This window comes from Coregonus clupeaformis, chromosome 17, assembly GCF_020615455.1.
Source record: "Coregonus clupeaformis isolate EN_2021a chromosome 17, ASM2061545v1, whole genome shotgun sequence".
NCBI classification, from domain to species: Eukaryota; Metazoa; Chordata; class Actinopteri; order Salmoniformes; family Salmonidae; genus Coregonus; species Coregonus clupeaformis.
The window spans coordinates 67320293-67345064 of record NC_059208.1 but is presented as its reverse complement, the minus strand read 5'-3'; the positions used below and the strand labels follow the sequence as shown (position 1 = coordinate 67345064).

Below are 24772 nucleotides of genomic sequence, written 5' to 3'. Positions count from 1 at the left end.
TCTCACCTTTTAGGGATTGGCTCCTTGAAACGGCTTTGTTGGGTGAGTGTCTGCCTCCTGAGATGTAATCAGGACACTTCAGTGACTGTCTATTGAGCTGCCTGATCTGCATCTGGGTTGACCCTTTACCTACACAGGCACTTTGTTACATGTAGCCTGAGTCACCCAGGGGACAGTATACAGTGGGGAAAAAAAGTATTTAGTCAGCCACCAATTGTGCAAGTTCTCCGACTTAAAAAGATGAGAGAGGCCTGTAATTCTCATCATAGGTACACGTCAACTATGACAGACAAAATGAGAATTTTTTTTCCAGAAAATCACATTGTAGGATTTTTTATGAATTTATTTGCAAATTATGGTGGAAAATAAGTATTTGGTCAATAACAAAAGTTTCTCAATAATTTGTTATATACACTTTGTTGGCAATGACACAGGTCAAACGTTTTCTGTAAGTCTTCACAAGGTTTTCACACACTGTTGCTGGTATTTTGGCCCATTCCTCCATGCAGATCTCCTCTAGAGCAGTGATGTTTTGGGGCTGTCGCTGGGCAACACGAACTTTCAACTCCCTCCAAAGATTTTCTATGGGGTTGAGATCTGGAGACTGGCTAGGCCACTCCAGGACCTTGAAATGCTTCTTACGAAGCCACTCCTTCGTTGCCCGGGCAGTGTGTTTGGGATCATTGTCATGCTGAAAGACCCAGCAACGTTTCATCTTCAATGCCCTTGCTGATGGAAGGAAGTTTTCACTCAAAATCTCACGATACATGGCCCCATTCATTATTTCCTTTACACGGATCAGTCGACCTGGTCCCTTTGCAGAAAAACAGCCCCAAAGCATGATGTTTCCACCCCCATGCTTCACAGTAGGTATGGTGTTCTTTGGATGCAACTCAGCATTCTTTGTCCTCCAAACACAACGAGTTGAGTTTTTACCAAAAAGTTCTATTTTGGTTTCATCTGACCATATGACATTCTCCCAATCCTCTTCTGGATCATCCAAATGCACTCTAGCAAACTTCAGACGGGCCTGGACATGTACTGGCTTAAGCAGGGGGACACGTCTGGCACTGCAGGATTTGAGTCCCTGGCGACGTAGTGTGTTACTGATGGTAGGCTTTGTTACTTTGGTCCCAGCTCTCTGCAGGTCATTCACTAGGTCCCCCCCGTGTGGTTCTGGGATTTTTGCTCACCGTTCTTGTGATCATTTTGACCCCACAGGGTGAGATCTTGCGTGGAGCCCTAGATCGAGGGAGATTATCAGTGGTCTTGTATGTCTTCCATTTCCTAATAATTGCTCCCACAGTTGATTTCTTCAAACCAAGCTGCTTACCTATTGCAGATTCAGTCTTCCCAGCTTGGTGCAGGTCTACAATTTTGTTTCTGGTGTCCTTTGACAGCTCTTTGGTCTTGGCCATAGTGGAGTTTGGAGTGTGACTGTTTGAGGTTGTGGACAGGTGTCTTTTATACTGATAACAAGTTCAAACAGGTGCCATTAATACAGGTAACGAGTGGAGGACAGAGGAGCCTCTTAAAGAAGAAGTTACAGGTATGTGAGAGCCAGAAATCTTGCTTGTTTGTAGGTGACCAAATACTTATTTTCCACCATAATTTGCAAATAAATTCATTAAAAATCCTACAATGTGAATTTCTGGAAAAAAAAATCTCAATTTGTCTGTCATAGTTGACGTGTACCTATGATGAAAATTACAGGCCTCTCTCATCTTTTTAAGTGGGAGAACTTGCACAATTGGTGGCTGACTAAATACTTTTTTTCCCCACTGTACATTGTATGATACTGACTCTATTGACTGGCTGAGGGCAGGTGACAGTACTGAAATGTCAGATAATTATCATAAATGTCAGAAAATGTCCTATTTCTTAAATGTTTCTCTCCCTATCAAATGCTAAAGAAGTCCTGTGTCGAAGGCTGGTCTAGTGGTAGTGCTGCCATTTACAGTACAAATAAATAAGTAAACAAGGATCCATTGGATTGCCGGTCATAAAGGCTAATTTAATTTCTCAATGTGGATTTCAGCAGCTGAAGAGAGAAAATAATACTTTGCCATCAGCGTGTAGTGTACCTCTGTATACGTAACCTCAGCGTTTCGGTCAAGCTAACTTTCTTCAAGACAAATAGAAGTAAGTCATTTTTTTGTTAAGCAAAGCTGAATGAGTAAAACCCATAATAATAAGTAGTGATTTCAGGTAGCAAGCATCTGCATTATCTGGTAGGATTGGCCTTCAAGTTTGCTGATCTCATTTTCTATGATGAAGGAGTGCACTCCAGTATAAACTCTGCACCCAACCGCCAGAATACATCTTGGCATCCATCGTGCCTATGTCAAGATAACGACTGTCAAAATGTCCTTTTGTACATGCGTTCTTTTATGTTGTGAATCCAGATTGAGTGTTAGAATGTCCATTTCAGCAGTAAGGTGCCATGTTTCAGTGTTCCCTGGCTGAGATATTAGAAACTCCTCTGTTTGGTAGACGATGACTCAGCCCAATAGCTACCCTCCCATGGAGAGTGGTGGACCCCAAGCAGAGTCAGCTAATCATTAAGCTCCATATTAAATTGACTGGAATGTGCTTGGTACCACTCGCACCCTGCCAAGAGCTCCATGCACTACCCAGTGAGAAACAAACAAATGTAACTACTGTATGTACATGCTAGCTGGACGGACATGCAGGCCCAAAAAACAGGCACTCTGTACACAGATCTCTGCTAGACACGTCCACATTTTTACTACCATAGTCCATTAGGTATGGACATTCAGTGCACAGTGCACACGTGAATGCAGAGATGTACTGTACCTACGAAACCTATAAAAGTCTTATTTCAGCTTATCTGGGGAAGTACTACTGCTGAGTACAGATATATTTTTTACAACCTTCACCCCCTTAGAGAAGATGAGAGGGATCGCAGAATTTATTATGCACGCTTCCCACGTACTTCTACCTATACCACACACACACACACACACACACACACACACACACACACACACACACACACACACACACACACACACACACACACACACACACACACACACACACACACACACACACACACACACACACACACACACACACACACACACACACACACACACACACACACACACACACACACACATACACACACACACACACACACACACACAGTCTTACTGGCATGTGAGTGTGTGTCACGTGTGCCTATGGCTCTATTTAGTCCTTTTTCTTTATACCCTCGTGTGCTTTATTTTGAATGTGTTAACCTACAAGTGCTTTCAATATTTATCCTATTGTGTACTGTGTTTTGGTTGATTTCTTATTTATTTATTTGACCGACTTCCTTTACTTTTAATTGGTTAACCTCCTTTTGAGTGTTTGTCTCGTTGTGGGAATGAGTGTGTTAGTTAGGGACCTGAGCCACGCCCCCCACACCTGAGGAGCATTGGGGCTAACGAGCCGTCTCTTCAAAAAAGTAGCTCTCAGACATTGTTCAGGAGATTCAAGCCAGCAATAGAAGAGGACAGGTGCCACACACACACCACTACTACTGTGTCCGGGGAGAGGGGAACGGATGAGTGTGACCCTGCGACGTGTGACGCTTTCTCCACCCTCCAGGCGAGGCATGCTACGACAAGACTGCCGAGGCCATGACTACTGCATCGGAACCCCATGATGCCAACGCGACAAATGCTCCATACTAAACAAAAGGGAAAGGGGGATACCTAGTCAGTTGCACAACTGAATGCATTCAACCAAACCCCTCTGAACCAGAGCGGTGCAGGGGGCTGCCTTAATCGAGGTCCATTTCACCGGATCCCAGGGAGCAGGTGGGGTTAACTGCCTTGCTCAAAGGCAGAACGGCAGATTATTCCAACTTGCCGGCTCTGGCATGCAAACCAGCAACCTTTTTTGGTTACTGGCCCAATGCTCTTAACCGCTAAGCTACCTGCCACCTATGGACTCTAGCGTATATGTGGTGTGAGTGTGCCAGGCCTGTCCTTGTGTTTTGTTCTATATTGCTTTTATCCTGTAACCCCCTTTTTTAATACTGAGAAAATATATTAAATAACTGTGGAGACTGACTGTCTGCCTCATGCCTGTGTCTGGTATTGGGATTTTTGACATGCTGTTTATCAAATCAATTTTTAGTTGTCACATGCTTCGTAAACAACAGGTGTAGACTAACAGTGAAATGCTTACTTACGGGCTCTTACCAACAATGCAGAGATAAAAACAATTTCAGCAGCATACCACCCTGCATCCCACTGCTGGCATGCCTCTGAAGCTAAGCAGTGTTGTTTCCTGGATGGGAGACCAGATGTTCCTGGAAGTGGTGTTGGAGGGCCCGTAGGAGGCACTCTTTCCTCTGGTCTAAAAAAATATCCCAATGCCCCAGGGCAGTGATTGGAGACATTGCCCTGTGTAGGGTGCCATTGTAGTGTATTGAAGATTATGACTTTCTTAATGGAACCAGAGGATGTTTATCTTAGTTCAAATGTAGCCGTTTGGAGGGTGACGCCCCAGGGGAGACCGGTGATTGGACGAAAGAGGGAGCAACCCATTTTTGCCATTGTTTATAAGTAGGAGCTAGACAAAGGGGGAGTCAGAAGCATTCAGATTAATTTGGGAAGGTTCTTCTCCAGACACCGCGGGTCTGTAACTTATGCTGTAAACGTGTGATATTAATAAAAGCCTCTAATCACGGTGCAGCCTAAGCGGACTCTTTGTTGACAGCAATAACCACCAACAGCAGACGCGACACTACACCATCTTTCGGATGGAATGTTTAACGGGTGTCCTGACTCTATGTGGTCACTAAAGATGCATGACTCTCTCTCTTTGGTGGTCCAAAACAAATCACAAATGGGGTAAAAAAAAAGGTGCGGGGAGGATAGATTACTGTATGTGTTATGGAGAAACTTAAGTCTGTCACACACTACATTATCTTAAAATATCTTCCCGTTTTAAAACAACCCTTTTGGACATTATAGGAACACCTGGGAGCTTGCGTGTTGTGAAAGGTTCTACATGAACTGCCTCGTAATATGGAAGGTGATGCAACCATAGGATTCCAAAAATGTACTATAGTATGTTCTTGGCTCAAGGTAAACACAAATTCCATCAGTTGTTTACATAGTTACATGATTTAACTGCATAACATTTGTTACGTTTTCCTGTTTTATTACTATTGAGGGCCAGTTAAACGAGGGATAACCTATATTAAACAAGGGATAAAATAAAACATTTAGTCATACACATTCCAGCCATTCCAATTCCTGTTGCACAATACTGAGAGTGACAATTCTCATCACTCGTTTTCCTTATAAAGCAGGTATAGCAGACTACGTGCTTCAGCGGTCCTGTTCGGTTAAGAATTTGCTCCCCTGGCTTGGCTAGTATGAGCTAAAAACATCCATTGTTTTGACCTGGCAATTAATGACAAACTCCAGCCTGCATATCTGTACTGGTTGAACTCTATTGGCTCCAGGCCACAGAAAGCCAGCAGTAAAGAAAATTATCCTCATAAGTAGACCAACTTCACAATCAACTTGAACCTTGCTCCAAGTCGCCCCCCTGGACAGCAGCAGGAGACTAACAAGGAGCAGGTTGGCTAATTATTAACCAGAGTGACCTCTTGGCAGAGACTAAGTGGGAGAAGGACACTTAGAAAAATAACTTGGTCGAAACCAACCACGCCACGCCGTTTGCTAATAAACAGTCTTGAGGTCAGCTCGCTCCTCTGACTGTCACCTATTCCTGGCATTCCAGGGGGCACGTCGGCCCCTGCCGGTCCTGCATTCCACACATAGCAGGTTCCTCATGCCACACAGGGCGCAGGAGGGGAACACAGAGCCCTCCTCTCACTCCTGGCGCACCTGGGCTGCCAAAGGGTGAGTGGCTCAATCCACGCAGATCGCTAGTGTCGCTTCGCGCACCTGTGCCTCAGATCGGCTGATCGTTAACGCTGGCAGCTAAATTAAAATCACGTGCCGAGATGTCTGACCCTCTGCCATTTCTAATAAGAGGGGCATTTGACCTTTTGACCCTGACTGAGGTTTATCTTCTGTGTCCGGAATATCTGGCCACAGCTGAGGGCCATCAACCACATCATCACCCCAGTGGGACTCTGAGGCACATGCAGGGAGACGTAGAGACGCAGCCCTCCTGGCCGTTAGCTGGAGCGAGACAACAGGACATGTGCTGGAGGAGCCGGCAACATCACACACAGCGCATCCATGCACATGCATACAGTATGTACTCAGACACACTGAACAAACATACGTATCAAAAACAGAGTTCTAAAATCCCACGGCAAAACACAACCACATAGGCAGGCCAAAATACAATCAAAAGGTTCTTTATTAGAAATTCAGCTTTTACAACAATGACATTACAGAGTATCTCTACGGCCCGATTAGAAACGTTTTAAAAGGCTGGGATTTAGGGCTATAGGATAACTATGAGCACCGGGGCAAACTAACACAGCAGTTAATTCCCTCACAGAGAGGTGGCAATATTCGTTCCTTCGATTCTTCCCGAGCAGGGTTCATTTGTTAATCTCTACCCGAGCAGAGTTCGTTCATTGGGCTCTACCCGAGCAGGTTTCAGCTTCAGCTCGTTAGTTGATGGCTGGTCCGGTAGTCAATGGCAGGTCGCCGGCTGTCCCTCGCGCCGCACCGGCCCGGCTGCATGGTAGCAAAACAAAGTGAAGGCTGGTCACCAGCAAAAACACAGCGAAGGCTGGTCACCCGTGTTCAAAATATAGCGAAGGCTGGTCACCCGTGTTCAAAACACAGCGAAGGCTGGTCACCCGTGTTCAAAACACAGCGAAGGCTGGTCACCAGCAAAAACACAGCGAAGGCTGGTCACTAGTCGGGTGTGTCCCTAGTGTCTGTAGTCAAAGGGGATACAAAACATACAATTAGAGCATGTACTCGCCAACAATTGGAGCACAGAACGTTGGTGGCACCTTAAGTGGGGAGGACGGGCTTGTGGTAATGTCTGGAGAGGAACAATTGGAATGGTATCAAATACATCAATTACATGGTTTGATGCCGTTCCAGCATATGCCGTCCTCTCCTCATAAGCCTCCACTGAATTGGAGTCACACTCATACGTTCGAAACAAGCACTTTCCTTTAGTAGTGCTATAGAGAGCGTTGTGATTTGTGTATTTTTCCCACAGCAAACATTGGAGAGGAGCAGCAGCAACGAGGTGTACGTCCGTCTGTCGAGAGGTCCCCGGTCAGAACAGCGCTCTGAAAGTAAGTTCCAGTTCCGTTTAACTAGTTCTGGTGGGTGTATAGTAATTAGTTTGGGGAGGAAGGAGGTGATAGGGAATTGGTAATAGCTATCTCAAGTCAATGTAGTCTATTCCAATCTGGGAGATCACAGCACACCATGCAAGCAAACAAATAGTTAATGCAATTCAATTTTACACATGAGGATGTCAGAAGTTAGGTGAATGCAATCATGGTCAATTACACACTTGAGTGAAATGCACTCGTAAATAGGGGATGATGGCAAAATAACAAGACATGCTGATAATATAAATATGAAGGTAGAATGGCAATCTAGTCTCAGAAGAGTCAGTGTCACTTGTGACACACAATACACAAAGGCACATACTCACTTACATAAGCAAATACATATATTTGCATATCTAATATACACACATTGATAAAAAAGTATATTATATTTTTGAAATATTACATTTTTTGAACAAAAGGAATGTTATGCACACAAAACATAAATGGATATACTCACTCATACAGACATTAATATACACAGATTAGCCTACACACACATGCACAACTTGAACAGAGAAACTTCCATGCCTTTAGGACAGGTTATTGGAGGCTTGTGGTCATACGTTTCTAAATTACTACTCAGTTCTCCAACATTGGCCATAGGTGGCCCCATAATGACATTCTACCAGGCCAACCAATTATACTCTTATGGTGTCAGTGACAGTTTTCATCGAAGGGCTCTGGTGAAGCCTAGAGTAAGGCCTAGATGTACTACGCGTTTGCACCATACAGTATATTCACAGTATAGGTCACAGAATACTGCAAGCCTAACATCGACCGTACGCTGGGGCGACCAAACAGAGTTTAGGGCTCTCGCAAGCTCATTAAAAAGGACGTAAATTAACGCGACACATGGGGAAGGACCACCTTGCCCATATTGATTAGCCAAGAGCAGAACAACTGACTGGGTGTTATTGGACAGGGGCAAGTTACCACCTGTCACCATATACACACATTGATTTGCACATACACACACATTACACATAAAATAAGTACATGATCAAAACAAAGTGAAGTATGAGCCAGAAACCTGTGACACATGGTTCTCATTAGGTTGGCCACTTTAAAACCCTGGGTCTTTATTTCCCTGCATAAGAAAAACAGCACAGACCAGCATAAATGTCAAGCTGGTCTATGCTGGTCATTGTTGGTCTATGTTGGTCTGTGCTGGTCGGATGCTGATCAAGCTGGTCTGACCAGCATGGTCTAGCTGGTTAGGCTGGCCGACTAGCTGGTCAAGCTGGTGATGCTGGTGACCAGCTAATGCTGGTATGCTGGTATGCTGCTGACCAAGCTGGTCTATGCTGGTCCAGCATGGTCTAGCTGGTCAAGTTGGTCTGCAAAACTACACCCATCATTATCATTTTTCACAGCATGCTCTATTGCAGTTAGATTTGTAGAATTGTTTGTTTCAATATGTTTTTGTTTGTTGTGTTTTTGCACATTGTACATTGATTGATTAATTAATGTTATGCTACACAAAGATAAATAACATACAGTTTCTAAACTAATCCAATCCAATTTGTTAGTTGGACTTATTGCACCCGTTACTGAAATGGTTGTTCCAGTTTAGATGGTTTAGTTAGTCTCATTTATTCATCTTTCTAACCCTGACAATCATTCTGACTTGCAATTTGTGGGTGAACAAAAGTTCAAATAGAAATTAAACATCATAATGTGACTTAATGCTGGTTTTGCTGGTGACCAGTATATGCCATATACCAGTGTCCAAAACAAAGTGAAGGCTGGTCACCAGCAAACACACAGCGAAGACTGGTCACCAGTGTTCAAAACACAGCGAAGGCACCAGCAAAAACACAGCGAGGACTGGTCAACAGCAAAACCAGCACATGCTTGTCTATGCTGTTTTTTTCAGCAGGGTTGCCAGAGCTTTGACCACAAGACATAACAACGCTACCCCTGTGGAAATGACACGTTCACCCCCAGTCAGAAATAATAATAATATACTATGCCATTTAGCAGACGCTTTTATCCAAAGCGACTTACAGTCATGTGTGCATACATTTTTACGTATGGGTGGTCCCGGGGATCGAACCCACTACCCTGGTATTACAAGTGCCATGCTCTACCAATTGAGCTACAGAGGACCACATACACTACATGACCAAAAGTGTGTGGACACCTGCTCGTTGAACAGCTCATTCCAAAATCATGGGCATTAATATGGAGTTGGTCCCCCTTTTACTGCTATAACAGCCTCCACTCTTCTGGGAAGGCTTTCCACTAGATGTTGGAACATTGCTGTGGGGACTTGCTTCCATTCAGCCACAAGAGCATTAGTGAGGTTGGTCACTGTTGTTGGGCGATTAGGCCTGGCTCGCAGTCCGCATTCCAATTCATCCCAAAGGTTTTCGATGGGTTGAGGTTAGGGCTCTGTGCAGGCCAGTCAAGTTCTTCCACCCCGATCTCGACAAACCATTTCTGTATGGACCTCGCTTTGTACATGGGGGTATTGTCATGCTGAAACAGGAAAGGGCCTTCCCCAATCTGTTTCCACAAAGTTGGAAGCACAGAATAATCTACAATGTCATTGTATGCTGTAACATTTCCCTTCACTGGAACTAAGGGGCATAGCCTGAACCATGAAAAACAGCCCCAGGCCATTATTCCTCCTCCACCAAACTTTACAGTTGGCACTATGCATTGGGGCAGGTAGCGTTCTCCTGGCATCTGCCAAATCCAGATTTGTCCTTCGGACTGCCAGATGGTGAAGCGTGATTCACCACTCCAGCCGATGCTTGGCATTGCGCATGGTGATCTTAGGCTTAGGCAAAAAAAACAGTTATTTTGCTGACATTGCTTCCAGAGGCAGTTTGGAAGTCAGTAGTGAGTGTTGCAACCGAGGGCAGACGATTTTGACGCGTTACGCGCTTCAGCACTTGGCGGTCCCATTCTGTGAGCTTGTGTGGCCTACCACTTCGTGGCTGAGCCATTGTTGCTCCTAGACGTTTCCAATTCACAATAACAGCACTTACAGTTGACCGTGGCAGCTCTAGCAGGGCAAAAATGTGATGAACTGACTTGTTGGAAAGGTGGCATCCTATGACGGTGCCACTCATTACCCCGATCCACCAGCCTTAAGATGGTGTCCAGTGTCATAGAGGGGGTTGACATGGTCATTCACATGCTACTGTAAAAATAGTCTTGTCCCAAGCTCATGCCAATGGTAGCCAAAGAAAACTTTAAAGAGGCAGCCGGATTAGGGGAATTCTTTGCCATGTAAAACCCTTAAAGAGGTAGGGGGATGTGAAGGTGGATATGAAGGGGGATAAGAGGGGTTTCGCTAATCCTCTTATGTGGTTAAGTGGGTGTTTTGGACATTAGGCAGACCCTAAAAGCCTGTTTTCCGAGGAGAGTAACGTGACTCTGATCTAAACATTTATAGGGCCTTTGCCACCTGAGAGAGTTGGGTACAGTTTTTTGTTCTCTTCATATGAGAAGTCACCCAGTTAACTCTACAGAGTGTTATTTCAAGTTGCTAGCTTCACTGTGTCAAGATCCTGTAAATCCAGAGCACCACTAGCTTTTTAGGTGTCTTCGCTGTGTCAAGAACCTGTAAATTCAGAGCACCAATATAGCTTTTTAAGTGTCTTCACTGTGTCAAGATCCTTTAAATCCAGAGCACCACTAGCTTTTTAGGTGTCTTCATCATCATCTCTCTCCCAATGCTCGGAAGTTCTAGATGACCAAAGCTTCAAACATGGCTTTCGTTAACCCAGTCGAAAGATCAGGATACCTCCCACTGAACCCCTCGTCTTCTCTACCGCTGTTTATGTTCTCCCTGTAGTCACTTGTCTGATGCAACATGGAGATTTCAGCTGTTTGTGATGTCCATTCTGTCGTTTTTATTGGGTAACCCTACTAAGCCTGAAGAAGAGATTAAGAGTGTGGAGGCAAAATAAGCCTTTGGGCACATGTTCCGGTTTAAGCGCGCTACACTGCTTCCTGAGTTTGACTTGACTTGAAAAAAGAATGAACTTGTATGAGTAGATGTGTGAAGATACAAAGTTATTAATACTTATTGTGTACATCACCTTCCACCTTCCATCTACTTATAGCAACTGGTAGAGATGGGTAACCACAGCCAATCGCTCCAGTATTAGGCAACTCGGTTAAGCGTTGGTGAGAAGTAACCACACTCTATATTTTTCTAAGTTAGACAACTCAATTCGACTAACAATTTTGTTGCTGGAGATCTGCTAGACCAGTGGTTTCCAACTACTACCAGATCATTGTCAAAAGCTCTAGAGAACCATCATTCATGGAATTGCTGAATTTGATAAGTCAAATGTATCAGTGAATGCAGTACCCAAGCTGCTGCTCTAGTGTAACTAGTTATGCATTTTTAGAGTGGAAAAGATGCAGAGGATGAATTAGAATTGTATTTTCACTGTATACCAACGAGAGCGAACGTATCTGTTAACCTCTTGTCATGTGTTTATATATTTGGTAGCTGTACGATTCATATTGTGTACTTAGATTGTTTGTGGTTGAGATCCATTGCAAATATATTTGTGTTGATTGGTATGGTGGATCTCCATGCTCCTCCTGGGGGTGTGCACTTTCACACTCCCCGTCATGGATTTAAAAGCATTGGATTGGTGTAAGTATTGGGTAGGTGATGTTTCCAATATTGTTTCTGGTGGGCACTTTGGGACAAGTGTGGAGAATCGGGACGCAACCTTTATTAGAACCACCCAACAAATGCGGCTGCAACCACAAAGTAAAACTATCCACAAAATGCATTTCTTTACGATCAGAGAAGTTTGGCTTCTCACCGTTCTACTCTGCATCACCACTATCTTTGTTCTATATTTTGGACAGCCATCCTATTTTGTTCAAAATGCCCTCCGGTCGTTGGACTTCCAGTACAGTAGCTCTCCACGTCACTGTCTCAAATGTACTACACATCCGGACGATGACTTCTAGATTCAGAAGTGCTTCTGACTATGTGGACGCTGGCCCAGAGCGCTGTAGGACCTGTGCTGTGGTGGAGAACTCTGGGAACCTCAAATACTCCAACAATGGAGACCTCATTGACTCCAATTATGTCATTATCAGAATGTACAAGGCAGTAAGAGCGTTGTGCCAGTAACCAAAAGGTCGCTGGTTCTAATCCCCGAGCCGACTAGGTGAAAAATCTGCCGATGTGCCCTTGAGCAAGGCACTTAACCCTAATTGCTCCTGTAAGTCGCTCTGGATAAGAGCGTCTGCTAAATGACAAAACAATTTTTTTTTGCCATCATGTACCCAAAGAGTGCCATAGATCTGGACAACACCATTAGTCTCCTGCTGTTTCCTTTCAAGACTATGGATCTCCAGTGCCTACTCTGCACAGTGACTAATCCTAAAGCCAACAAAGATTTGGTTCTGAATCCTGTTTTCATGAAATATGTTCATGCAGATAACCATCCACCGGATTCATGGCTTTGATATTAGCCTTAAACATTTATGACGAGGTGAAGGTGTATACATAAATGGGAACTAGCACCACTACTTTGAAACACTAACTGACAAAAGGTTTGGTACTGGACAAGAACACAAAGGGTCGGTTTCCCAGACACAGATTAAGCCTATTCCTGGACTAAAAAGCAAGCTCAATGGAGCTTCTCCATTGAAATATATTTTTGAACCAGGCTTAATCTGTGTCTGGGAAACCACCCCAATGAAACCTACGAGTACAATGTTATCATGAAGCTCTCTGAAAAACACAAACTACACATATTTAGAGGATGTTGTAAATTCATCCATATTAGTTCACTAGAATACAGCTGTGTTTGCTACAAATATATTTTAATGGCAGAATCAAATGGGTGTTAACTACATTAGACCTCTATCGGTGAGTGGGATCAGTGAGAGTGAGTGGGATCATTTGGAATGAAAATTACATAGTTCCCACTTCCGGGTAGGAATAGATTACTCTGTGTCCGAGAAGTCGTCTATAGGGTTTACTTGACTTTACTACAATATTGACCTGGAGTATGGTTACAGAGACTCTAACACTAACACGTTTAATCTGGACTCATGATCATATTATTATTTCTTACAACCCCAATTTGCAATGCCTCAGTGCTATTAAGTTAGATTGACGTTGCTCGAGCTTTTGATGACCGAAAAGGGAAAAACATTTTGTCCAGAGTGCCCAAGATATTTGGCACAATAACAGACAGAAAAATCAGGGTCAGTGGGTCAAAATAACAACAATTATAAAGCTCAGGAATCTCAGCTCATTTGGGCAGAGCAAGGCCTCAATTTACCCTTGTGTTGCTCTTTTTGGAGACAGAGGGGTCATGAAAAGTTTGGGAACAGGAAATGCTGCTTGATCAAATAGGTTAGAAATGCAGTGCCTGCGTGCCATTCAGGATCTGGTCTAGGAGTGTAGGTGGTGAGTAAACTACTTCAAATAGTTATGTTCCAGAAGTGGCACACAGGAGCCGAACCTAGCCGACAGTACAGTACATGCACACATCGTTGATTGTCCCCCAGAGAATAAACTTGCCACAACTCAATTCGGATATGTGTGTCACGTCTCCTCCCGTTGCTCCCCTCCGGCGCTCTGATTCGCCGGTCTACTGAGCCAACCCAACACACCCTAATCACCTCCAGCGCACCTGCACCTCATCATCTCATCAACACCACTATATAGCCCTGGACTGTTCATTCATTGTTGTATGTAATTGTTAGCGTTGTGTCCAGTGGCGGCTGGTGAAAAATATTCTCGGTGGGGCTGTGCCATACTTTTTTTTTCCTGTAACCATCGCGATATATTTTAACACAAACTGCAGGACAGCAGTGCTCAGTGAAACATTCAGTAATTATTTAATGCCAATATTAAAAAGTTGAGGCATTCTTACACAAAAACATATTACACAAACCCAAGCCTTTCATTTGCATTTAAAGTGAACTTTTCACCATTGGTAGTAAACAGGCAACGCAACAGGCATGCTGTCAGAACAGAGTGGAAAGTGGACAATAACATGAAATTATTATAAAGTTTATAGGAAATCTTACACTGTATAAAAGGATGTATAATATAGAAATGGATATCAAGTGGATGAACTCAAACCTTTGACTGGAAGAATAGCATACAGTATTTTATGATCATACTAAATGTGACTAATTGTTAATGTGCTCCAGAACTGCAACAATTAATTGATACAAAACAACATATATACAGTAATATTAGCAAAGACACTATTAAGACTTTCTAGAGTACCATATATAACTGGATTTTTTATGCTAAGGTCAACTATATACAAAGAAACATGCGGCCAGAGCTGCTCTGTGTGTGTGTGTCTGTCATCTTATTTGTACAGGAATTTTGCCCGTCTGTCCTTCTGAGTGGCAAACCTCTCAATGACCCTTTGATTAAAGTCAGGAATGTCCCTGACAAGTTTCTTCTCCATGGAGAGCATGGCCAGAGCGTTCAGGCGATCTTGTGTCATGCTGTTTCTCAGGAAGGTCTTGATCCTTTTCAGTGTAGAGAAGCACCTTTCTGACTCAGCAGTTGTCATGGGTGTGGTGATGAGGATCTTGAGGAGGCTGGCAGTCTCTGTGAAAGTGCTCTGAAGGTTGTTCTCCATGAAGAACTGGTACAGGGGCACTGCACCACTACAAGCCTTGAACTCACTGTTCTCATAGATGAGGGACAGTTCGGTTTTGAGCTTGGCCTTGTTCAACATGGGGTACGCCTCCACGGTTGTTTCAAGCGCTGTATCGGGGAACTTCACACTGTGTTGTGGGAACAACTCTCCGTGCAATAGTGTTGCGCTGATGAGGTGCTGGGTGAAGGAGAACCTCTCTTTGGCATGACTCAGGATGGTATCACATACCTGTAAAAGATACATCATCAGCTTTAATTTGCAATTAAGCTATTTTGATGCAAGTGATCCTGACTGACACATGCCTATGTCCAACTCAAGTATATGATTACCAAGGTGCTGATTGTTCAGGGTTTTGGCTACATACTACCAGGCCTGAAAAAAGTTCTAGGGGGAAACACTGACAATTACATCACAACTTACCTCTATAGCCAACCTCTGTTGTTCTCCTGGTCCCAGCATCCTCCGTCGCTTGATGGGCTGTTGCTGCTCGTCAGATGCGCTGTCCCCACACAAAGAGGGAATTGAGGCCCTGGGTCCAAAAAATAAAGTTTAATTTGATAACTTGCAATCAGACTTCTTAACTCACTGTAATTCCCCCTCAACACACAACCAGTGACTTTTATATATATATATATATATATATATATATAGACAGACAGACAGACAGACAGATAGTGTGTATATACACACAAACTATGTCTAGTAACTGCTTTTAACCTGTGATGTACATAATTAACTGATGTTATTACGTTTTAAAGCCTTTTTCTATTACATTTGTGAGAGGGATGCAACATCATTTTGTTCTGCTGTGCACTTAGCAATAAAGTTAATCTTCAATAACAACTAGGCCTCTTCTAGAAATTGACCTGGTGGACACCTGAATAATTATTACAAACTGTGTAGTACTTTCCTGCATTATTATCAACGTCTGATTGTGTCTTCTCTTTCCTTTTAAAATACTAAAACAAATATAATTGTGACGGCTCTATGATAATCACTCACTTTGATGACCAGACACATTTAGGCTTTTAAACTGTTGTAAGTGAACTATTCATCTTTCTAACAACATCTTTATCAGCCAATAGTAAATATAGTTATTTACCTGATTGTTAGCATGCTGTCTGTGAACCTCTGGACAAGTGCTTTAATGAAGACAGGGTCGATGTTCCTCTTCTGCAGCTGGCTGAAAAGCATGTCCACATTTGGCATGATCTTGTGGAACAGTGCCAGGAAAAAACAGAAAGCCTCGTCTTCGAGCATCCTCACAAAGCCCCCCGCCTCTCTGACAGTCGGGGCATCAAAGTTCCCAGAGTCTCTGATGGTCTGGAAACACGTTAGGAGGTCATCCCTGTACTCGTACACAGTGTTTACAGCGCGACTGTGGAAGTTCCACCGTGTTGTAGAGGCTCTGGGAGTCTATGCGCAACCACTTCGTCAAGCACGGTGGTTCGCTTGGGAGACCTGGAGAAGAAAGCAGAAAATCCTGCAAGGTCGGAAAAGAAAGTGCCGATCCTGGGGATGCGTGAAGTAGCCTGCTGCATGATGAGGTTCAGCTGATGTGCATAGCAGTGGACGTAGTGCGCATTTTCGTACACATCCACTATTTTACGCTGCACTCCGCCGGTGGCTCCCCTCATCACACTTGCTCCGTCGTAAGCCTGGGCAATAAGTTTGGCCTTTTGTCCATGTGAGAGTATGGTGCTGAGCCTCTCCAGCAGCGCTGTAGCGATGGTGTCGGGCGGTTGCGTTCTCGATCAAAATGAACTCGAAAAAACGCTCTTGGACGTTACTTTTAGCATCGATGTAGCGTATCACAAGCACCAACTGGCAGTGGGTGGAAACGTCAGTCGTCTCGTCAGCTTGAATGGCGATAAAATCAGCACTCTTTACTTCCTCCAGGATGTAATCCTTAAGCACTGACAGCATACAGTCCAACAGCTCGTTCTGTATCGTCTTTGACGTGCCCTTAAAAACGGTAGCTGTCTTCAGGTGCTCCTCCAGCACACTGTCGAGGGAGGCAACGAAATCCACTAAGCCCCGGAAAATGCCGGGGTTGTCCGAGGAGTCAGTCTCCTCGTGCCCACGCAAGGCCAACTCAAAAGCCCCACAGAACTTCACACAATCGATAATTTTGGATAGAATGTGCCTGTTTTTATCCACCTCCTCATTGTGTTTCCTCACCGCAATCCTGTGGCCGTCATCCAGCTGCGTAGCAATGTTCACCCTTCCTAATACAGCTAGCTTTACAGAGTTGTCCATGTGTGCCCTGGTGTTCTCATGTTTCTTTACCTTCTCTGACAGGTGCTTCATATCCCTCACTCCGGTACCTGTCCATGCTGAATCTGACCCCGTCGTTTTAAAAAGCAAGCACGGAAAGCAAAATAAAGCATTAGCATCAGTGCACCCAGCTAGCCAAGCCTTCCTGGTGTACCAGCTACGGGAGAAGCCGCGCATATACTGCTTCCCTTTCTCGCTAGCCTGCTGTCTGATTGAGAGGTCAGGTTGATCTGGGCCCAGCTCTTTCACCCGAACTTTCTCTGACAAAGTTCTCCTCTCAAACGGATCTTGGAGGAGAGATTTCACCGAGTTAGGGTTGGGTCTTGGAGGAGTAACGTTTGCGCTCGCCATTGTCGTCTAGTAAAAATGGCGCCACTGGAGCCCGGTCCTTATTTTATCAGGGGCGAGCTTGGGGCGATAAAATAATCGCCCTCCTTGGATTCGAATTAAAATAGCTGATTAGCTACATTTTATGTCATACATTCATATCTTAAATTAGCAATTGGCTTAACTGCTACGTAGACCCGCCTCCTCGGGGCACTTTCTGTATCGCCCAGAGCTGACGAGGCGTTTGACAGGCAGAGGAAAGGTTGCGAATATGATTTTCTATCATATCTTACACATATTACTGTGTGCATTCCATATTTCAAACACACAAATATTGACATACTGATGTTTTTATTATTATTATTATTATTTTTATTTATTTTTTATTTTATTTTTTAAAATAATTTTATTTAAGGGGGCGGCGCCCTAGCGCCCTCTATCGGCCAGCCGCCACTGGTTGTGTCGTTTACGCGCGTGTTGGTATTCTCTTTCTCATTGTGAAGTAAACCGTTACCTTGATAATTCCTGCATCTGCCTCTTTGTATCCTCAGTACTTGTCATAATGTGTAGATTAGGAAGTCGCATAGCAACATCTTGTTTTAGCCTACAGACTAAATGGGCCATTGATGCTAAATTGGGCCACCCTCAGCTTCAGTTCCTTTATAAAGGCTGTGGAACCAGCCAAGCCCTTCCATAAGTAGAGTGACAGACAAGAAGTGCTTAAGAGCAGCCAGCAGCCTCCATGACCTGCGTCTGCACCATCAAGTCATTGCTCAACGATGAGAAGAACCAGGGCTCCGGTCCTAGTAAAACAGTGAAGACGTCAAGCATGGCTCCCAAAGTGCAGGGGAACCATGCTTTTCTGTTACATTGGGCTGTAGAAGCTTGAATCCACCGGGATGACGTGACAAGGCAATTAGTTGTAAGAATTCCAGCCTGGACTTGAAATCAATAACAGTTACGATAGTCCAGGGCTCTGAGAGACAGATGTGTCAGTGTAAAGATTAAAGGGATAATTCAGGCCAATGGTGAGAATCCACAATAATCCATTATTTACAGTGCATTCGGAAAGTATTCAGACCCCTTCACTTTTTCCATATTTTGTTACATTACAGCCTTATTCTAAAATGTATTACATTGTTTTTTCCCCTCTTCAATCTAGACACAATACCCCGTAATGACAAAGCAAAAATAGGTTTTTAGAAATGTTTGCAAAAAAATACAATAAAAATGGAAATCATTTACATAAGTATTCAGACCCTTTACTCAGTACTTTGTTGAAGCACCTTGGCAGCGATTACATCCTCGAGTCTTCTTGGGTATGGCGCTACAAGTTTGGCACACCTGTATTTAGGGAGTTTCTCTCATTCTTCTCTCCAGATCCTCTCAAGCACTGTCAGGTTGGATGGGGAGCATCGTTGCACAGCTATTTTCAGTTCTCTCCAGAGATGTTCGATCGGGTTCAGGCTCTGGCTAGGCACTCAAGGACATTCAGAAGCCACTCCTGCGTTGTATTGGCTGTGTGCTTAGGGTCGTTGTCCTGTTGGAAGGTGAACCTTCGCCCAAGTCTGAGGTCCTGAGCACTCTGGAGCAGGTTTTCATCAAGGATCTCTCTGTACTTTGCTCCGTTCATCTTTCCCTCGATCCTGACTAGTCTCCCAGTCCCTGCCACTGAAAAACATCCCCACAGCATGATGCTGCCACCACCATGCTTCACCGTAGAGATGGTATTGGCCAGGTGATGAGCGGTGCCTGGTTTCCTCCAGACGTGACACTTGGCATTCAGGCCAATCTTGGTTTCATCAGACCGGAGAATCATGTTTCTCATGGTCTTAGAGTCCATTAGGTGCCTTTTGGCCAACTCCAAGCGGGCTGTCATGTGCCATTTACTGAGGAGCGGATTCCGTCTGGCCACTCTACCATAAAGGCCTGATTGGTGGAGTGCTACAGAGATGGTTGTCCTTCTGGCAGGTTCTCCCATCTCCACAGAGGAACTCTGGAGCTCTGTCAGTGACCATCGGGTTCTTGGTCACCTCCCTGACCAAGATCCTTCTCCCCCGATTGCTCAGTTTGGCCGGGCGGCCAGCTCTAGGAAGAGTGTTGGTGGTTCCAAACTTCTTCCATTTAAGAATGATGGAGGCCACTGTGCCTCGACACAATCCTGTCTCGGAGCTCTACGGACAATTCCTTCGACCCCATGGCTTGGTTTTTGCTCTGACATGCACTGTCAACTGTGGGACCGTATATAGACAGGTGTGTGCCTTTCCAAATCATGTCCAATCAATTGAATTTACCACAGGTGGACTCCAATCAAATTGTAGAAACATCTCAAGGATGATCAATGGAAACAGGATGCACCTGAGCTCAATTTCGAGTCTGAATACTTATATAAATAAGGTATTTATGTTTTTTATTTGTAATACATTTGCAAAAATGTCTAAACCTGTTTTTGCTTTGTTATTATGGGGTATTGATGAGGGGAAAAATGAATGTAATCAATTTTAGAATAAGGCTGTAATGTAACAAAATGTGGAAAAAGTGAAGGGGTCTGAATACTTTCCGAATGCACTGTACTTCTGCCACAGCCAGGAGTTAGCATATTAGCATCATAAAAATTAATGAATGTAAACAGCCGAACCGATGTTAGTAATGCTGCACTGCAAGCCGAAACTTCCTCAAAAACACTTCAAACTACTATAAATTCAGTAGTTGGTGGAGTTTGCAGGGATTCTTTTACGTGCATAATGCTGTAATAATCGTTGGGATTTTGTCACTCAAAACTGGAACTATTTCCTCATGTAGTCTCACAGCGGCATCTGTTGCTGTTGTTTGCTGTAACATGGAAAATAAAGTTGTATTGTATTGTATTCCATTGGGCACTCAGACACGGATGGATTACCAGAGCTGTGAACAAACTAACCTGTGGCTTGATGGAACTATCAGAGCATTGGAATAATCGGATATTACTGCAAAAAGAATGACCTCAGAGGAAGAAAACATGGACAGGTTTTTCACGAGTATCAATGCTACATAACTTAGTTTGAAGTGTTTTTGAGGAAGCTTCGGCTTGCAGTGCAGCATTGCTAACATCAGTTTGGCTGTTTACATTCATGAATTTTTACGATGCTAACATGCTAACTCCTGGTTGTGGCAGAAGTAAATAATGGATTATTGTGGATTCTGTCACCATTGGACTTCAGACACAACTCAAGGTAAGGGTAATTCGGCCCAAATATAGATTTTGCCTGAACTATACCTTTGTTACGGCTGATCATTTCTGATCAAGTGTATCTCATTAAAAACATGATCTCCGACTAACAACAACCAGCTGTCATTATTTACAACACAACCACAACGGAGAAACCCACGTTTATCGTAATCCGCAACTTTAGCTGGGTTCACACATTTAGCAGCAAACACAAGCTGGCAGAATCATAGGGCATCTGTGCAATGTTGCAGTTCACTGATGAGAGAGAGAGACAGAGAGAGAAATTAAAACAGTACAGAAATACACTCAGGAAAAAGAAAGGACAGCACGTCAGAAATCAATATAATTGAAAAATCCATAGAATCGAACCACTTCTGGGAAAATTGGAACACACTAAACAAATGGCAACACAAAGAGCTATTTATCCAAACTGAAGGTGTATGGATAAACCACTTCTCCAATCTTTTTGGTCATATAACAAATAACAAAAACATATACATAATAAATTACAAATAGTAGAATCAGGTATTAAAGACTACCAGAACCCACTGGATTCTTCAATTACATTACAGGACAAAATACAAACCCTCTAACCCAAAAAGCCCTGTGGTGTTGATGGTATTCTAAACTAAATTATCAAATGTATAGACCACTAATTCTAATGAGCTATTTTTTAACTCTCTAACATTATCCTCAGCTCTGGTACCTTCCTCAATATTTGGAACCTAGGCCTGATCGCCCCAATCCACAAAAGTGTAGACAAATTCAACCCCAATAACTCCCATGGGATATGCTTCAACAGCAACCTCGAGAAAATATTCTGCAGCATCATCAACAGTAGACTCCTACATTTCCTCAGTGAAAACAATGTCCTGAGCAAATGTCAAATTGGCTTTTTACCAAATGACAGTACAACAGACCATGTATACACCCTGCACACCCTAATTCACAAACAACCAAAACAAAACAAAAGCAAAGTCTTCTCATGCTTTGTTGATTTCAAAACAGCTTTTGACTCAATTTGGCATGAGGGTCTGCTATATAAATTGATGGAAAGCGGTAATGGGGGAAACAGACAATATTATAAAATACATGTACACAAACAATAAGTACGCAGTTAAAATTGGAACAAAACACACAGACTTCTTTCTGCAGGGCCGTGGGGTGCGACAGGGATGCAGCTGGAGCCCCACCCTCTTCAACATACAGTATATATCAATGAATTGGCGAGGGCACTAGAACAGTCTGCAGCACCCGGCCTCACCCTACTAGACTCTAATGTCAAATGTCTACTGTTTGCAGATGATCTGGTGCTTCTGTCCCCAACCAAGGAGGGCCTAAAGCAGCACCTAGATCTTCTGCACAGATTCTGTCAGACCTGGGCCATAACTGTGAATTTCAGTAAGACAAAAATAATGGTGTTCCAAAAAAAGGTCCAGTTGCCAGGACCACAAAGCAAATTCCATTTAAACACCATTGCCTTAGAGTGCACAAAGAGCTATACCTACCTCGGCCTAAACATCAGCACCACAGGTAACTTCCACAAAGCTGTCAACGATATGAGAGAGAAGGCAAGAAGGGCCACAATTAGACCACCAAATCATGAGAAAACAAAAAGAGAACTATTTGAGACATTGGAAAGAATTGGAATGCTACCTGGCCCTAAACAGAGAGTATAAAGTGGCAGAATACCTGACTACTGTAACTGACCCAAAATTAAGACACGCTTTGACTATGTACAGACTAAGTGAGCATAGCCTTGCTATTGAGAAAGGCCGCCATAGGCAGACCTGGCTCTCAAGAGAAGAAAGGTTGTATGCCCACTGCACACAAAACGAGGTTGAAACTGACCTGCAATTCCTAACCTCCTGCCAAATGTATGGCCATATTAGAGTCACATAATTCCCTCAGATTGCACAGACCAACAAAGAATTTATAAACAAACCAAATATGGGGAACGTGAAGCAAAGAGGCGAAGGGTCAGATAGAAAGAAAAGGAGATAGAGAGAGATATGCAGAGTCCGGGAGCGAGGGCCAGAGGATAAAAGAGAGAGTGAAGGTCAGATCGAGACAGAGTTTGAGAATCGGCATACAGTCACAAATGAAGAAAGCGAAAGACAGAGAGAGCAGGCAATTTGTGACTGAGAATGGCTCTACACCATATTTTGATCCATATTAGTTCAAGTTGGATGTGTTTACCACCACAGTTTGGGAAAGGGGAGGAAGTTGTGTCACAGCCCTATGCTTGGTATGTGGGAAAAAAGCCTACCGCCTCCCCTCCCTATCTATCCATCTCTTTCTCTATTTATCTTTCTGTGTCATCGAGCCTTGACAGGGAGCTCCATGCCTCATGTTTGCACAACATGGCAACCCTTATCTACCCATACCATCACTCGCCCACAAACCCCCTCCATCTTCCTGGGATTGAGAGAAGACACATCATCACCCACCACCTACTACATGATGGGTCATCCTCACAATGTACTCAAGGGTTATTCTATTTCATTTCAATATAAAATATGAAAGTGCATAGGTTGACATCACGGCACCAGTAGACACTTGATATCATGACTGTACATTTTTCCTTGTTTGTTATGCTCACCTCCAGCGGGTGTTGTTGCTATGTACAGTGCGTTGCTAGTGAATGAAAAATCCTGTTTGTAGTATACGGTCTTGAATAATATACCTGTGGGAAAATCCCAGGGCCAATTGATTTCACAGTAATCGAAATAGAATCTGCCCTAACTTAATTACCATGGACTCTCTGTAACACACAGATAGAGCTTAGCTGCTTGGATAAAAAGCAAGAGATCCCTCCAAAATAAATGTCAATATAATCATCATGAAACCACATATACTGTAGGCCTAATCTTATTCAATAGGCCACCCCTGGACTTCTAGTGTTAATCTGTCATTATGGCTACCTTGGCTACCTGGGGTCACTAAATGCTTTGTGAGGGTGTACCCCACATCCCCACACATAGCTCTAACTGGGGCAGGATGTCCACACCACTCTGAGGAGACAGCCTGTTGTGGGGTACGTAGCTGCCTTATTTTGAACTCTTAGAAAATAGAAAATACTAAAATGACCGAGGATGTTTTGGCTGGCATTCAGAGCCCCCTCCGGGTCTGGCCTCTCAGATGCAGACTGCCCCCCACTTCTCCATAATTGTACATACCATCCTGATCCTTCAACCATCATGCAGTTACATTGTCAGGAGTGCTTGTATTCTCAGTCTCAATACACTCATTTTACTCTGAGGGGAAATGAGGCAGTGAGAACAAGGGATGATAGTATCAATGAAAAGAAAGGGACACAAAACAGTGGGGAATGCTGTGGAGCATGTATGCCAGCTTGGCTCGATTGGAGGACTGCCGCTGAGACGACGGAGGTAGTTATTAAGGCGTTCCACTCTCGGCCCTGTCAACAGAGATCTGGTCACCATGGTTACAGGATATCCGTGACGCAAATGGTCCCATGGGAAGGCATGGTGGCTCAGCGACAACTCGGTGACAGCTTCAGGTCAACCCTGGCCTGTCCAGAGCGTTATGTAACCCAAATGGCTCACTCGCACAATTACACAAACCGTTATTTCACTCTCACTCTCAGCCAGTCATCTTCCCTGTCACTTAAAGAGGAGGTGCCAATCTGAAAAGATGTGCTGCCTGGCAGGCTGCCATACATGGGCCAGGTTGAGTCAGTCACATGTTGTAAAATGTGTCGCCATGGATACGTTGTCCCTGGCCTGTGGTTTTCCTTTAACAGCTCTGCAGGTCATCTTCGGTTGTCAATCTAAGTGGGGGAGTCGGCATACACTGTTAGGAAGATTGATAGAGAAAGGGAAATTATAAATGCAGATGAACTGATTGAATGAAATTACCTCCACATAATGTGACATTATATTTGTAAAGCTTGCTTGAAGGTGGCACACACACAAAGACACACACAATCCACACACACACACTCATGCACAGTTCACACAAGCACACCCCTCTCTCTTTGTGTGCCATCCCCCAACCACA

General features: G+C 43.8%; 1 protein-coding gene across 1 annotated transcript; it reads left to right on the top strand.

Moving 5' to 3' along the window:
- Positions 1-12251: 12251 nt before the first annotated feature.
- On the top strand, positions 12252-24383 carry LOC121585834 (CMP-N-acetylneuraminate-beta-galactosamide-alpha-2,3-sialyltransferase 2-like). Its single transcript, XM_045226592.1, has 3 exons — positions 12252-12407; positions 12569-12670; positions 24360-24383. Exons 1-3 carry the CDS (start codon positions 12252-12254, stop codon positions 24381-24383), a joined length of 282 nt encoding a protein of 93 aa, XP_045082527.1.
- The last annotated feature ends 389 nt before the right edge of the window (positions 24384-24772 follow it).

Bases quoted from the DNA above. Each gene is read 5' to 3' on its own strand.
- LOC121585834 (XM_045226592.1), top strand. From the start codon at position 12,252: ATGACTTCTAGATTCAGAAGTGCTTCTGACTATGTGGACGCTGGCCCA. The intron at 12,408-12,568 runs GTAAGAGCGTTG...AAACAATTTTTT, and splicing joins TTATCAGAATGTACAAGGCA to TTTGCCATCATGTACCCAAA. The intron at 12,671-24,359 runs GTGACTAATCCT...TCTCACTCTCAG, and splicing joins TCCAGTGCCTACTCTGCACA to CCAGTCATCTTCCCTGTCAC.